The sequence below is a fragment of the Marmota monax genome, unplaced genomic scaffold (genome assembly GCF_021218885.2).
Source record: "Marmota monax isolate L192 unplaced genomic scaffold, Marmota_monax_Labrador192_F-V1.1 WCK01_AAM20220418_F8-fsc00051, whole genome shotgun sequence".
Classification (NCBI taxonomy): Eukaryota; Metazoa; Chordata; class Mammalia; order Rodentia; family Sciuridae; genus Marmota; species Marmota monax.
In genome coordinates this window covers 16,367,568-16,383,905 of record NW_026695202.1, presented here as the reverse complement: position 1 = coordinate 16,383,905, position 16,338 = coordinate 16,367,568, and the positions used below count along the sequence as shown (strand labels likewise).

Sequence of the window (16,338 nt, the reverse complement as noted above, 5' to 3'; positions counted from 1 at the left end):
CCTCAGGACCATCCCCTGTTCCGTCTGCCAGGGCCTTCCCATTACCCCTTCCCAGGTGGACCCTACTGTCCCGGATGTTTCAAGTCCTACTAAGGCCTCACACCATGAGCCCATTCACATCCATCCCAAAGGCCCCCTCCATGTTCTGGCCCAATCACAACACCCGCTGTCCCCACAGAAACTCCTGGGGCTTACCCCTATCATTCTCTTGTGAAAGGGCTTCCTCAGACCTCCTCATTGCCCTTATGACCCCCATCTCGGCAGGGAAAAGGCCTAATGGTTCCTACGGCTTGGCCCAAGAGCTCTGTTCCACCAACTCTGCGGTCGTCCCAGTCCATCCCGTGGTAACCAACCCTTATACCCCTCTCTCCACCACTCCTTCCGGGACCTCTTACTGCTCAGTGCTAGACCTGAAAGGTGCCATCTTCTCTATCCCCCCCATTCTGACTCTCAGGACATTTTCACCTTTACGTGGACAGACCCTGAGTCCTATAACTCACTCAGCTGACGGGGACAGTTTCCCCCAAGGGTTCCGGGACAGCCCTCATACCTTAGACAGGCCTTGGCTAGGGACCTAGTGTCCACACATCTCACTCAGCCTGTGGTGCCACAGCATGTTGATGACCTCCTTTGCAGTCCCCCCTTGAGGCCAGCCATCAGGACACCTGTAAACTTCTCTACTTCCTTTTTGCCCGTGGCTATAGGGCTTCTCCATCCCAGGTACAGCTCTCCTTGGCCATGGTGACAGACCTAGGCCTCCTCCTGACCCTACACACAGCCATGACGGTTGACAGAAAGAGCCTCATCACTAACATACCAACCCCTCTACTGAGGAAGACCTTCTCTCCTTTCTGGGTGTGGTGGGATTCCCCAGAGCTTGGGTTCCTAACTACTCCATATTGGCTAAGCCTCTATATGATGCGGCCCGGGGCCCCTCTCTGAACCCCTATTGCCTGTTACAGAGCCCTCACCAGGCTCCGCAGGCCTCCTCCAGGCCCCTCTCTCCATCTCCCTGAGCTCACACGCCCACTCACCTTTATGTGCCTGAAAAGCAGGGATTTGCTCTAGGGGTCCTCGGCGGAACATGCTGGGGCCAACCTTTGCCCCTGTGGCTTATCTATTGGAGGGTCTTGACCCTACTGTTCGGGATGGGCCCCTTGCCTACGAATGTTGGCCACAGCCTCTCTACTCATTAATGAGTCAAAGAAACTCACCTTGGGGCCCCACTCACCATCCTGGCTCCCTGTCACCTAAAGGGTCTCCTCACCCACCAGGGCTCACTCCCTACCCCCTTGCCTGTTATCGCTACGGGTTTCCCTGGTGGAAGATCCAGTCTTCCTTTCCACAGTGCTCACCTTTAAACCCTGCTCATCAGAGCCTTCACTGTGGCAAACCCCTTCTCCAGCGGCCACTTCCCTTCCTGACCCTCTCCTGGTCATCGGCCTTCTGCTAACGCTTGCCCTCTGCGTCATTAGAATGGTTCAAGACCAGATCCAAAAAATTTCTAACCAAACTATAAACCAGCTTTTGTTACAGGAATACCAACCCCTCACCAAAAGTGGGCCGCAGGGGACAGCCGTCCCCCACTACTCAACCTCCGTCATCATTCCAGTGACATCCCGGGCCTCTAATGAGGGACTCAAATGCCACCCCTTCCCAGCAGGAAGCAGTTACAGTAGAGTGACCTGTCCCTAAAGGACCCAATAAAAAACAAAAAAGGGGGGAATATAAGGTCCTTGCTTAGCATCTGGACGGCCATCTTAAGTGACAGCCACTATTTTAAGGAAAAAGTGTCACTTTCCTGCCCGAGGGCATTTCTGAGAAAGGCTCACCACTCCCTCATGCCAACCCAGCCCTAGCCACCCGCGTTAGGACCCGCCTGGCTCTGATTCCTGAGCCTGTCCCATGAAAGTGCCAGAACCCAAGCCCGTGCTGCCCTCTCTCCTGTAGAGAGGCGGCCTTTATCGGACAGACAAACTCTCCTGTGCGTCCCTGCCTGCTCTCCGTCTTTCATTTCTCATCTACTCGTCTCTTATTCCTCGCTTTCCCTTCACTGACGGTGCGTGTGGCCTTTATGTCAGCTCAAGTTTGCTTACATTTGGGCTTCTTTTCTGAGAAACAAAAATATAGATCTTTCTTGCTTAAACTCCGCTGTTTGGAGTGGCCCTCCTGTGTAGCCAGCCTCGTCAGGACTGGAGGGGGGCACACAAGTCCAGTGAACAATGCGGGCAGTTTGTCTGGATCAGAGGGTACAAGTGGGAGGCCTTGCTGGTCAGTGCTGCCAGGTGTCCTGCACCAAGCTGAGGGGCAGGACCACACCTCCTAGACCAGGAGCACGAGGGTCACATGAGGGGTGCCAGGCGGGAGAGTGCAGAGGACCGCGGGGGACCACAGCTGAGCAGGCCAGGGACTGCCAGCTGTCCTCCATCGTCCTTCCTTCCTGGGGACAGTGCTAGCCGGTCCCGGCCAGCAGCGCAGCCCAGCCCATTCCTGACCTCCCTTACAACTAGGCATGGCCAACAGTGGGACCAGAGTCAGCAAAGGCCGTGTCACCTAATAAGAAGTTGCTTGATCGGACTTTTCTTCTTCTGATTCTTTAAGACTATGCCTTACCCTGGTCCTGCGTGAGCTGGGCCACCAGGCCATGTCCTGGGGACCACACGCCTGGGTCCTTTACCCTGAAAACTCCGAACCTCCTAACTTAGACCAGTGTGTCTCGGTGGGCTGCTCTGCCCCCAGGGACCTTGGAATGTCTGCTGACACTCTGGGCTGCCACGCCCCAGGAGAACCATGGTGTCTGGTGGGAGGAGGTCAGGGACACTGCTGAGCATGCTGGGACACGACGACTCCTGACAGCCAACAGTCCTAAATGCCCAGAGCCCACTGAGCAGGTCCTCCTTGGACAGGCAGCCGAGACCAGGGGCCCTGGCCCCAAAGGACAAGGTCCAAGGCCTGCGTCTGTCTTTGACACCCTCAGACCCTAACCCAGCTCGTCCCTGGGCCCTGGGTGCTGGGGGCTGGGTGCTCGGCCTCATGGTCTGGGTTAGCGGCTGGGTGCAGTGCTGTGATTGGTGGGCACCAACCAGGGGCTCCAGAAGGCCCAACTCCTCCTTGGGCGACCATTTATTTTCCCATGAGGGAGACAAATGAGATCATTGGACCTTTCCTTCTGTGCAGGGCTGTCTTACTGGGAAGCTGCCCCCCACCCACCCCAGGCTGCAGCCCAAACCACACAGGGACCTGGCCTTGAGCTTCAGCTCAGCCCCCCATCTCCAGCAGCACCAGGTTCTTGCTGCCCACCCCACATGGTCCTCATGTTCCATGACTGGCACAACCCCCCAGCCCTTCCTGACCCCAGAAACTCCTGCGGGGTTACTCTGAGCGTGTGGCCCCAGGAAAGGGGATTCATTGTACGGATGAGGAGACCGAGGCCGACAGGAAGGTGCTTGGCCAAAGTCACCCGGCTGATGGAGCAGGGAGTCCACCCCGCCAGGCGGCAGCGGCACTGTTCAGTGGACGCACAAGTAACGCAAAGCCTGAAGGTCAGGGTAGGCTTTCTTGGGTGTTGTGCAAGGACTCAGTGAGGTCACAGGTGAACTGGGAGCATGCGGTTCAGCGCACAGCACCTGGTCACTAAATGTGGACTGGTATTATGACAGCCGCTGTTAATATTCCCATCCCCCACAAAATGTCCTAGTGGGACCCTTCCCAGGATGCCAGGACTCTTTGCCCCTGGACCAATTCTGGGAAAATCCATCCACCCATCCACCCCTTTATCCACCTATCCATCCGTCCATCCCCCACCCGTTCACCCATCCTTGCATGCCTCCAGCCACCATCCACCCATCTTTCTCACAAGGCTCTTCCTTGGCTCTGCTCTAGACCCTGAGGACATGGGGGAAAGTCAGACTCGACCTTGGCCTCCGGGCTTCCATCCTGGAGGATGCCATTAGCAGAGGACCCTGGCCCGGGCCAAGGTGGTGCCACGGACCCTGGTATGATCTAAACTGGAAACCTACGTTGCCTGTGTAATCCCACCTGCGGCTCCTATGGACTCAAGGTCAAGCCTGAGGTCTGTGGTGGACATTCAACACCCCCCTCACTCCCGCCAAAGCCTTGCTTCTCCCCAAAGGGATCATGCTGTTCCAGATGAGAGTCTTACAGGTCACCTCCTCCAGGAAGCTTCCTTGCAGAGAAGGCAGAACCTGGTGGAGGCAGTTGCTTAAAACCGAGAGAACCAGAAAGCTCAAGTCCCTGCACCCAGAGAAGAGGGCAGAAGCTCCCAGGCTGCGCTGTCCAGGTGGGCTGCGTGGGAAGGCATGGCAGGGTGGACCCACAGGCCTCTACCCCATGCTTCAAGGAGAACTGGACCAGGCCCAGGAACTCCCTTCCCATGCAACCAGAGACTTGACCTGTTTTGAGACAGGCAGCTCCCCACGACCGTCCCTGGGGACTGTGGGGCTGGCCGGGTGGGCCTGGCCTGACAGATGAGGGAGGCCTCATCTGGCTCATCCTGCCCCCCCACCCCAAGCTCTGCCCCACGCAGGACTGTAGGGTTAGGACACTGGACCTGCAGGGATAGAGTGCCCATACGTGCCAGGCACTCTTCACTCCGTTTGGGGGAACTCATTCCCAAATGAGTTTGGGGCGTGGGCACTACCATGAAGGTGGTGCCTCTGTGGCTGGAGGAGTTGAGAGCTTTGCCCGAGGCCACACACCTTAAGAACTAGCAGAGCCCCACTGAGCCCACAGGTGACCTAAGACCCCTCTGGCCCCAGGGTGTCCTGACTCTGGGGACTTCTGCCTCTGGGCCTTTGCAGGTTTCCATATTCATCCATAACTGGGAAAGCCCTGACCCAGAAGAAGCATTGGCTCCACCTCTGGCAAGTGAGGTCGCCTCATATCCCTACAGAGGGATGCAGGGACCCATGGAGCCAGACCTGGCCACCATCCTGTTCAAGCTGCAATGCCTTATGGGGTGGGGACCTGTAGTGGTCGCAGATCTAGAGGATGGGACATCCTCAGAGCCTAGGCTGGGGAGTGGCCCGGCCTCTGTGTCCGCCAGCCAGGGCTCTTCCTGCACCATTTCCCCACCTTCAGTCATTCGGGGTCCTTCACCCGCGGGTGGTCCCCTGAACCACAGTCTCCAGGCGGTCTGCCCAACCCCGGCCGCTTGCCTCGCACGGGCGGCAGGGGGCAGCAGGACGCCGCTCCGCAGGCTCTCAGGCCGGTCGGAGGCGCATCCTTCGTCCCGCTCTCCCGGGGAAACTGAGGGGCAGGGCAAGTCCCTAACAGCCGCGAACTGTGACCCCTCCTCTCCCGCCCCCCCCCCCCTGCTGCGGGCCCAGAGCGGGACTGGGGCTGGGTGGCCGCGAGGCTCGGGCTGCTTCAGCCCCACCGCGGCCTGACAGGTCCAGGGACTGGCCCTGTTAACGGACGCCAAGCTGCGGCTGCTGGCGCCACGGACGGGGTGGCCCCCAGGCTCCGTTTCGCACTGCCCGCCTCTCGGACCCGGGTCGGGTGGCCCGGGCACCGCGATCCCCGGCTCAGGCTGCCCGCTTGCGAGCGTCGCGCCGTGTGGCCGCCAGGTGGCAGCATCCGCCCGCCGAGCTCCTCCCGCTCCCGTCCGCCGCTCGCCCGACCCGCTCCCCGTCCGACCCTGCGGTTCCTCGGCTCCCAGTCCGTAAAGTGGGGCGACTTCCGAGGCGCTAGGATGAAAGGGGCACGGGGCAGAGCCGCCACTGCCATTTCTCGTCTTCACCTCTGTCTCCCGCCGGTGATGGACGTCCCCTCCCGAGAGGCCTCCCACCCACCCCCCCCCCCGCGCTCCGCACAGCTGCACCCGCTCGCCTCTGATCCTGGGGCCGAGAAATGGCCCGTGCCCGGGTCGTGGCAAAGGTTCAGAGGATTTGTAGGGATTAAGAGGGGGTCGGGGCAGGGGGTCGGCGGGACCGCCAGGCCAGGGGATGTAGTCCAGGCCCGGGATAGGTGAGGGTGGGCCGCAGGGGCAGCCATCTTCCTCCCGCCCGCCGGCCGCACACCTGCTCCCTGCACCCAGCAGTCCTGGGTGCTGGCTGGTCCTTGGAGAGTAAGCTCTCCGCTCACCCGCCACCCGCCGGCCCTTGGTCCCTGGTCCAAGGAGTCCCACGGTGAGGCAGGGAGCAGGAAGGGCTCCTGGCCTGGACAAGGATCAGGTTACCAGCTGACCTCCTGAGGACAGACCAGATGTGGTGCAACCGGGGCTGCGGCTCCCTGACTCCCACTCCTCAGGCTCTGAACCAGGCCAGACGGCCACTGAGACCCCCAGGCCAGTCTGACTTAAGCTCTGGCCTCTCAACACTGAAGGGGGCATCGCAGAGGAGGTCAGGTGCTGATGGCACAAGGGCAGGGCGGAGAGCCCCTGGGAGCCAACAGCCTCTGTCTGATGCCAGGGAAGTCTCCTCAGTTATCCTCCTTCGCCCTCTACTCTGGTGCCTGGTGAAAAAAATCACGCGATCTACCTCCTGCATTTGGCCAGGCTAGCCTGTCCATCTTCCATGCCTCCATGCTGGACTAGCTCTGCGGACAGTGCTGGGGGAGGGGGTTGTCTCCCACCAAGCTCTGCTGGGGGAGTAGCAATGCCAGAACAGAGGGTGTGGCCCGGTAGTGAATGATTTCTGGGAGGGTCGTGCAGCTTGGAAAGGAGATGGGGTGAGTGGTCTCTCCTTCCTCCGAGAAACTGGAAGCCAAGTGGTCACCAGGACCTGCACAGGCCTTTTCTTGGCCCCCATTCCTACCCCCACCCCCGCGGGCGCAGAGCAGCGCAGGTGTCTTTTCCGAGCCGCACCCTCCCCCGCCCTCCCCCCAAACTCCCCCGCCCCCGCAGTCCTGCGAGGGCGATCGGAAGGGAGCTGGCCTGGGGAGGGGGGCGCGGGGTAGACACGTTTGTGTGTCACGGGGGAGGGAGGAGAAAAGGGAGGGGAGAGCCGGAGAGTGAGAGAGAGAGCGCGCGGCGAGCGAAGAGGGCGGGCGGGAGGCGGATCCTCCTACCTGCGGCGCGCTCGCTCGCTCGCGGCTCCCTTGCCCCGGCCGCGAGTCACCTGGGGAGGCCGACAAGTGCGGACACATTGGCCGCCGCGGCGCTCTGCGAGGCGCGCACGGCCTCAGGCGGCTGAGCCCAGTGGAGGCTGCGCTCGCTCGCCCGCCTGCCGCGCCCGGGCCAGGCCCGCGCTATCAGGACCCCACAGTCACTCAGCGGGGCTCCGAAGTCGCGGTCCCCGGCTCGGGTCACTCCCCCGGGTGCACGCGGCGGCTGCAGCGACCTGGGCTCACCATGGTGGCAACGCGCGCCGAGTGCCCGCGCGTCGCCGGCCGCCCGAGCCGCAGCGCCGGCTGAGCGCCGTCTGCCCACAGTCCCCCGGCCCCTGCCCGTCCCCCGCCGGGCCCGCGCGTCCCCTCCGGCCGCAGTTGTCTATGGCGCAGCCCCCCTCCCTGGATCATGCACAGAAACTTTCGCAAGTGGATTTTCTACGTGTTTCTCTGCTTTGGAGTCCTTTACGTGAAGCTCGGGTGAGTGTCCCTGTGGGCGGGGAGCGACAGCCCAGGGTGGAGGCAGCCGGAGGAGCCTCCTCCAGGGGGTCCCTGAGGGGCCGTGTGGACCTGAGTGGGTACGGCGGCTACGGGGCCTGCGGGGCTGGCCTGGGAGTCGGACCCTTGCCCCAGCCCCGCAGAGAGGCGGCAGGGCCCCCTGCGCGACGAGTGCTCCGGAGGGGCATCGAGACCGGGGCCGGAGGAGCGAGCGGGGCGCGCGGGCGGCCGCCTCCGGGCTCGCGGGTAGCGGCGAGCGTGCCCGGCGCGTACTTTCACCTGTTTGGGCTCCAGGCCCCGGGGGTGGGACACGCCTTCCCTCCCCCGGGCTGCGCTGGGCACCGAGCCCGGACCGAGCGCTCGCCGACTGGAGGGCGCGCCGGGGCTGGGGGCGGGGGGCGTCGGGCCGCCGGGGAGGCCGGGTGGGCGGGGGGCGCGCACCCGACCGCGAGCGCGCAGGCCCGGCACCCGGCGCGGCCCTCCGTCTCTATCCATCACCCGGACGTGTTGAAATTACCTTGACAACTCGTCCGGCTGGCTCAGGATGGGCCGCGGGGCCCGCCCGGCCGCCTCGGGCTCCGTCCGGGGCCCGCGCCCCCGCCCGCCCGGGGCCCAGGGCCCGGCCCCCTCTCGCCGCGCTCCCCCTGGCGCGGCCCGGCGGGCGGGCGGGCGGGCGCCCGGCGGGCCGCGCTCGCTGCTCGCTGCGGTAGCTGCTCCGAGTCGTATTTCCACATTCCAGAAGCCAGCCGAGTCCCTACCTGTTGAACCGCGATCTCCTTTAGACAGAATCCGTCTCTGCCTCCCTCGATTGTGGGTGGGGGGACTGGGTGACCCAGAGGGAGTGCGGTGCGCCTCACGGGGTCGCCCACCGCCTGGTGCCGCCGCGCGCCCCTCGCACCTGCCGGCACCCGCGCCCCGCGCTCCTACTGTGCGCCACCGTCCGAAAGCCCCTCTGAGCCGTGGTGAAGGGCCGCGAGCAGACGCGCAGGAGCGGTGGGTTCCGTACTCGGAAGGCGCGCGTCCCAGGTGGGAGGTAGAAACACGATCTGAGAATCATCTCTTCCATCAACCTTACATCCCTCTCTCCTCCGCCATTTTACAGATGGAGAAACTGAGGCCCAGAGCGGTCAGAATCCTAAGCTGGCGGCTTCAGAGGCAAGGCTGGGAGCCCCTGGTCCTGGCCTCGGCCCTGCAGGCCTGGGAGGGCGTGTCTGTGGTTGCTGGTGGCTCTGTTTATTGTAGGTCCGTGGGTAGGCTGTGTCCCTGGGTGTTTGTTTATGGAGGTGAGGGGTGCCAGCGTTGGGCCTGCTGGGTGGGGGTGGGGAGGACAGGCCACTGTCTTCTGGACTCTGCGGGCCCTGCAGTGATCCTCCTGGGCCCACGGAAGGGTCAGCAGCCCTCAGTGAGGCTCTGTCCCTGCTGCCTGGTTCTACCAAGGTCTTTCCTTCCTGCTCTCTGTGGGGCAGCCCTAGAGTTCAGAGCTTTTGCTCTCCCAGGGTTGAGGGCTAGGGAACTGAGCACAGGAGGCCAAGTCACTGTCCACCTGGAACAGTGGCACAGCTGGGGTGGACTGGCTCTGGTCTCCACTCGTCTTCCTAACATTAGTTCCTCAACAGGAGTCCTCAGAAAGCAGCCCCTCCCCCACTAGCAGGAGAGCTCTGTGCGTCCCACCATCCCCAGCAGAAGGAGCTAAGGGCCAGGGCCAGCCTGGCCCACCGTCTGGCTCCAGGGCTTCGAGGTCTGCTTGACTTTCCTAAGTCTCCTGCACCCTCTGTAAGTGGAGTTGCAGCTTTGGCCACTGTGAACAGTTCAGAGCAAGACCCCAATGTTTTGTCTCCCTGTGGCCCAGCCTAAAATCCAGGCACCTGCCTGCAACTTTCTTCTGGGACTAGATAAGAAGGGAGGCAAAGACCAAGTGTCCCTCTGTGTGGCCCTGGCTCTGCCAGAGCCCTGGAGAAGGAATTCCTCTCCCTGGTGTGTCCCCCTAAAACACATACTTCCCCCACTCCTGGGTTTCCAAACGTGGTCTCCAAACCCTCTGTAAAATGACAGCCAGGAAAGCCGGACAGCCCTGGGATCTATTAAGGAGAGGGTAGGGTAGGGACCTGGCTAGCCCCTCCCCAGAGGCTCCGCCCTGCTTTCTTTGCAAATTATCTTGGCTTCACTAGGTGAGTAGGAAGGGGAAGCTGGGCCCACATGTGACCTAAAGGGTTAAATGACCAAATGATCAGCAGCTCAGTGGCTCAGGGGGTTTGGGGTGGGATTAACAGGCTGGCTGACTTTGTCCTCCCCTCACTCCTGGCCAGTGCCTTGGGTGGTGGCTCTTTTCCCAAGTATCCTCCTCTATAAAGACAGAAATGCAGTGATGGTCGATGCTCCTTCAGTGCCGCTGAGGGATCAGTCCCAGAGGCCTTTGCCCTGGTAGTGGTGGTGACGTGTATCCCAATAAACACCTGTGGCATTGATAAAGCCTTTCTTATGGTTATTGACCATGACATCCCTGGGCAACAGCCCAGGGCAGAGGCAGCCTGAGGCACCTCCTCCAGGGGGTTCCTGCAGGGACGTGAAGACCTGAGGGGGTACTGCAGCAACACACCGGTTCCCCACTTGGGGACCCCTTTAAATGATGTATTCCAGGACTTTGGAATCCCAGGAGTTGGGATTTTAGGATCATTAATGTTCTAACCCCAAATCAGAGATTGTAGGCACTGAGGGGTATTCTGTGATCTCAGCCCCCTGAGCCCACCCCTGGGTGCTGCATGTCCCTCATCCCCCCCCCCCCACATGTCCAACACTCATAGGCCCCTCAGCAGTGGGACCAGAACTCAGGCCTCCAAACCCCAGAACAGATGTGTCTTGGATTCTGAGCAATTTCAGAACATGGTGACTTGAGGATCTTCTCCAGGGTCATTTCTGAATGGAATAACCTAGAGCCTGGGCCCACTGCACCAAGGTCACTGAACTTCCAGGATCAGCCCAGTCCCGGACCTGCCCTTGCCTTTGTGGCCAGCTGAAGCAGGGGGCTGGAGGAGTTGGGAACCAGAGAGATGAAAGTGGAGAAGGTGCTTTCCTGCTGGACGTGTGGGACGAGTCTCCCTGCTAGGCTGGGAGGCCAGCACCACTGGCCACAGGGCACAGAGCTCCCCTTTACTGCTCTGCCTCCTCCCGGCAGCTGACAGGGTTTCCGTCCCTCCAGTGGGAGGGTTCTTAAACAGCCAGGTTTGGCAGACAATAGGAGGTGGGACCCTAAATCTGAGTTCTAGGCTTTAGAAAGCTTACTGGAAGGAGGAGGATTGTTTTGAAAAGTCTGTCCTTGTGGTCTGCTCCACCCCACACGTCACAACCAAATCCTCAAAGGAGAGCAAAAGATGAGGGGTGGGGACCTAGCGTTGGGGGCCCCAAGTGTAAAGAGAGCAGCACCTGTCAGGCTCTCCCATTGGCAGCCTCCCCACCGAGGCCAACGACAGGGCTACCGGCGCTCTGCAGACACCAGGCTCCAGCACCAAAGCAGGCTGGCCTGGCCGAACCTCCCCTAACTGGTGGCCGTCGGGAGAGAGGGTAGCACACAGGGCGCATCTGTGCACTCACACCTGCGCCCTCCCAGACCGCCCACGCTCCCGCAGGCGCATGCAGGCACATGCATGCACACACGAACACACGTTGCTGAGCACAGCCCCTAAGCGGAGCACACGCCTCCGCGCGGTTACCCTGAGGTGCCTTCCCCCAGGTGCGCCGCACAGAGCTAGGCCAGAGTGGCGTGGCTCGCTGAAGGTGGGGGTGAGGGTGTCCAGACCAAGGCAACTTGGGCAAACCCTGGGGGCGGCTCCCGCCGCACGCTCGGGTCAGCCTCCCCTTTAAAAAAACCCGCCCGCGGAGGAGGCGGATGTAGGGGCGGCCCATCCAATGGCAGCTGCGCGCCTCGGGAGACTTGGAGACGTGAGCCAGAACGAGCGACAGAGCCGGTTCGCACCGACAGACCGACGGAGGGCCAGACAGCCGCAAGGCGAGCGGGCCGCTCCGGGCCTGACCCACCCCCGTACTCCAGAACCAGCGCCCGCCGCCGCCCCAGATCCGGCGCGATGCGCGGCCCTGGCGGCGGGGCACGGGCTACCACTGCCCCTGGGCCCGCAAGCCCTGGCCCCTAGCGCCCAGCGCCGTCGCCCTGTATCTGGGAGGGCCTCGGGGACCCCGGTCTTAGGTGGCGCAGGAGCCCTGCCGGTGGGGCCTGTTCAGCCCCGCCAGGCGCGCCGGCCCACCATGCTCCTGCTGTCGCCGCGCAGCGCGCTCCTCTCCGTCTATTGCCCGCAGATCTTTCTCCTCCTGTCCAGCGGCAGCTACCTGTGAGTGCCGCGGGCGATGAGCGGGGTGGGTGAGTGGGGACCCCCTGGCCTCCAGCATTGGAGCGGGGTGGGCAGGGGACACAGGGCGGGGCACGGAAACCTAGGGACTTTGGGTGGCTTTGCCGATCTAAGCTGCCTAGGTAGAGCACCTGGGAAACAGCTGCGGCAGTGAGAAGTCCCAGAGTTGGGGTCAGAGAAAGGGTGGCTGAGAGCAATACCACTGCCTGAATAGAACAGGCTGTGCGTACCAGCGCGAGGGCTGGGCTTAGCCGGGTTGCGCGGAGATTCCCTGTGCATCCCAGAGGAGTCCTGGACCAACCGGTACCCTCTCTCCAAAACCCACGCGGCGCACATGGCCATGCCACACTAGGGTGAGGTGCACGCACACACCCGCTTCCCGGGCACACGCACCGGTACACACGTGCACGCTGTGTCCCCCAGTCAGCGCCCAGGTTGACCCTTCCTGTGCCTTCCTGCGGTGCTGAGCGGCCTCCCCCTGGCCCTGGTCGACTCCTCACCTGGGGGCAAGAAGGGCGAGCAGCGTGCTAGGGCGGCTGCGGAGCACCACCTAGGATCAGGGCTCAGGGAGCTAGCGCACCATGGGCGCATGTGTGCGTCCGGCCAGGCAGCACCCACCAGGCTACGGCAAAGCTCCGGATAGGGCCCAGTCCGGCCCAGCGAGCCGAGGGGGTGCGTCCGCGCAGCAGTGGCTTCTCCCGATTCCTAATGGGACGCATATGCTCTGGCCTCCGATTTAAAAAGAAGTTTGATTTATGGAACCGCCGTTTGGGGGAATTTAAGCTGGATGCTACTGATTAAACCTCAGAGCCAGCTCTCCTTCCCCCCTCCTCCCCTCCCCCGCCCCCTCCTTTACACGCGGGCCACGTCCGGGGTCGCTTAACGCGGCCAGAGGGGGCAGCCGCCGCCTTCCCGCTCCCTACACCACCCCCTTCCCCCGCGCGGCCACAGTCCTAATAAATCGCCGCGCCCCCACCCCCTTTTAATAAAGACGCAGCCAATTTCTCCTCCAGCTCCTAGGAAATTACTATCCTACCAGTTTTCCTTCTATAAATAGTCGCGCATCTTGAAACAAAAGTTCGCAACCGCAGCCAGATGCTGCGAGGCCCGTGGTTTCCCCGGCTGTGGGACATAATTACAAGGTCCGGGCAGAGAGAGCGCTCCAGGCCCGGCGGGCAGCCCCGGCTGCGGAGGCATCAGCTGGGGTGGGGTGGGGGGTAGCAGGCCGTCTTGGGCAGGGCTCAGGGCCCGGTAGGCACCGCCTGATCAGTGAGGACTTAGGCGAAGTACCCGGCCAGAGGTCCTACTTCTCTTGTCCCTCCTGGGAAAACGGGTCAACCAAGGGGGCTTTAGATCCGGCTTCCTGAGTCCATGAAACCTCCCCTCCCCAGAATCCTGGCATCTCAGTGTTCAGCCTTGCTAGAGATCCGGCAGCTACTCTGCCTGAGACATCATTTTTGGAGCTGGCTGGCTGAGGTTTGGTGTTCCTGGGGAGGTGTCCAGGGGTGGAAGCCAACGGCCTTCCAGGGGTGGTTTGGAGGCTGAGAGGAGTGGGTGAGCAAGGAACTCAGAAGCTGGGTGGGAGCAAGATGGGAGGGCACCAGTTGAGGGGCTCTCCGGCAGGTGGTGGCCAAGATACCCCCAGAGCCCCCAGATCCTGGGGGGTGGCTCCCCACCTCCCTGCCCGCTGTGCCAGGCCTGTACCCATGTTCTCCCCAACTGCACCGCGTGCTTTGTGCGCAGACATTCTCTTAAGGGAACTGCTTTACAAATGTTCCCGGGCAGTGCTGGGGTCGGAGTGCTGGGCTCAGTAGGACAGCCTAGGTCCCTGCCTCGCCTGAGCTGCTCCTGCCCCAGCGTGTGGGCCGGGTCTGCAGCTGCAGAGAGTGCTAATGTGGCATGGGTGTCCCTGGGCTTTCTCCTGCCCTCGGGGAGGCACAGGGCTGGCAGGTGTGTGAGATGCCCAGGTGGGCGCAGGGCCCGGGCAGCTCCAGGGAAGGCATGCCTAGTGCGGAGACCTTGTTTTGGGAACTTGGGAGAGGCAGCCTGTGTACAAGAGCTGTGGGAACCAGGAGAGATGAGGGGGTTGGGGCCTGTCTCGGTGCTGCGTATGCCCTCAGGGGTCAGCCTGTGGGATCTGAGGATGCCGGGGCTAGGAGGGGCCCTGGGTGGAGGTTTCCTTCTGCTCCAGAGAACTTTCCAGAAGGCATCCCATTGCTCGATGGCAAACACTGGCGGACAGTTGATCCTGCCCCTTTCATCTGGGCTGCCCCCCAGCTCCCTGTGCTGGGCTGTGGTCCGCACACAGCGGATCCCAGACGCATGCCTGGGCCCCTGCCACTGATCAGGTTGGACGGGTGTGCTGGCCTGGAAGGGCCCTGAGCCCCCACCGGATGCCGAGTGTGGCCCAGCTGTGCAAGGCAGCTCCGGCCAGCCCTAGCCACCTCCGTGCTTGTCAGAGTAGGTGCTCCAGGGCCAGGGGGGTCCAGCAAGTGACCACAGGAGTGCAGGTGGGGGCCACAGGCCCCGAGAAAGCCTTGCAGTGCTGGGTCAACTGGCATGGGGGTCTGGCATAAGCCAGGCCCGGGGACCAGGCTGGGCCCCTGTCCTGGGCAGGTCCCTTCCCGTCTTGGCTTTCCTCTTCCAGATGTGGGGGTTGGTTGTGACAACTCCCCCAGGTCTTCCGGTGCAGCTTCTCATGGTGACCGCCTGCTCTGGGGAGCCGAGTGAGTCATGGTGACAGGGTGGTTACTCACCGACCACCTGGCTGTGGGGGGCGGGGGGCACTGGCCACTGCCTGCTAAGGCCGAACCTCTTCCTGGCTCCCACTGTGGTGTAGTTGGTGGTGTCCACTGAAGTCCCAGAGGCCCTGTGGGCATGGCCCTCATAGGGCGGGGTGCTGAATCAGACCCACTCGCATGGCGTCACGGCCTGTTGGGGGCAGGATGGAGCTGTAGGCTCCAGAGTGAACAGGTCACCCTTGGAGAGGGGCAGCTCAAAGTCTGGAGGGAGGCATCTGTCCAGGTATGGAGAGCTCTCTGGACCTCAGACTCCTTTTCAGTTATGGTGACAGGCTCAGCTCAGGCCCAGGTGCCCTCAGGATTGGAAAGCACGTGACACTCTGCAGCATGGTGGTCCGTGGCTGGGAAACCTCACGAAATCTTAAGCCCCAGGAACCTTGCAGACAAATGGAGCACCACTAATCATGGAAACCCCACCACGCCCACGGCACCCTGGCAGCGGCCGCTCGGGGCCTCTGTGTTTGGAGGGCCACTGCTCCCTCCTGGGACTGTGGTCGTGTGGAGCTTGCGGAGGACAGAGCTTTTCTAACCTGGCTTCCCACCAGGGGCCCTCGGGTGACCAGATCTGGGTTCTCACTCCTGCTTCAACTCTTCCTGCCTCCATGTGTCCCAACCTTGCTGTCTCCTCTTTTGGGTGAGGATTGGGGTCGCACAAACCTTGAAGGGTGGCCCTGAGCACCCAGGGAGAAAATGCAGGGGAAGGTCTCGACCCAGGACGAGGGGCAGGGGGCACTGAGGCTGGCCGCCGCAGCCCGGGGGCCCAGGGGCTGCCGTCAGAGGGAGGTGATGGGCTCGGAGGGCTCTTGAGACGTTACCTGGACAGAGTTTTGAAGGATGGATAGATAGGAGTTGGCCAGGCTGAATAAGAGTGTGAGAGAGACCCCCTGCAGCAGGCCCCCAGCATCTTACCAAGGGAGGCAGATTGGGTGCTGAGGTCCAAAGGAGGCCCTTTCCTGAGGCCCCCCAGCTCACCCGGATCCAGGCCCCTCACCTGTCCCCCATTGCCTTTGAAGGGACAGTCGTTCTCCCTGGGTAGCCCAGCTGGGAGAGGAAGTGGGTGAGGGCCCCAGGTGGCCTAGTCAGGCCTCAGAGGCCTGGAGGGGCTGGGCAGGTGGCCCAGGAAGGAAGTGACTTTTGAGGCACCATCTACACAATTTCTGTTTCTCCAGTCACACACTTTCCTGGACCCTCTGGGGACTCTGCACAGAGCAAGTCACACTTACTGCCCCGCCCCCATACCCCCTGAGCCTCTTGTTCCCCCATTCCCCCCTGAGCCTCTTGCCCCCCATTCCCCCCTGAGCCTCTTGTCAGGGTCAAGGGCCAGGGCAACACTGCTGTGGGTGCCTCCAGGGCCAGGGGTGTGACCAGAGCACCGCCCCTCTGCATCCTGGGGACAGTCCCTGGGCTCTCAGGCCTCTCCTTACCTCCTGGGCAGATAGAGGCTGCTGGGGGCTCCCTGGAGGCCTCCATTTCTCGTGGCCCCGGGTCCAGCTCAGATGGGGACAGGAGGCGGGCGCCCTCCCTTGTCAGATGAAACCCCGGCCCAGGGCTCCCTCAGCCTGATGAAAGGGTCATTGTGTGGCGCGGGCCGCCCGCTGGCCAAGGACAAAACC

At 62.5% G+C, this 16,338-nt stretch overlaps 1 protein-coding gene across 2 annotated transcripts in view; it reads left to right on the top strand.

Annotated features, from left to right (window-relative positions):
- The first annotated feature begins 7,077 nt into the window (after positions 1-7,077).
- The window catches only part of Wnt7b (Wnt family member 7B), a 44,397-nt gene continuing 35,136 nt past the window's right edge, over positions 7,078-16,338 (top strand). The window contains exon 1 of one of the 2 annotated variants that reach the window (XM_046429746.2): positions 7,078-7,548. In XM_046429746.2, coding sequence (XP_046285702.1) covers positions 7,478-7,548 — 71 coding nt within the window. In that variant the 5' untranslated portion in view covers positions 7,078-7,477. Of the gene's footprint in view, positions 7,549-11,349; positions 11,907-16,338 lie in introns of those variants that run through there. The other variant, XM_046429745.2, reaches the window with a different exon arrangement.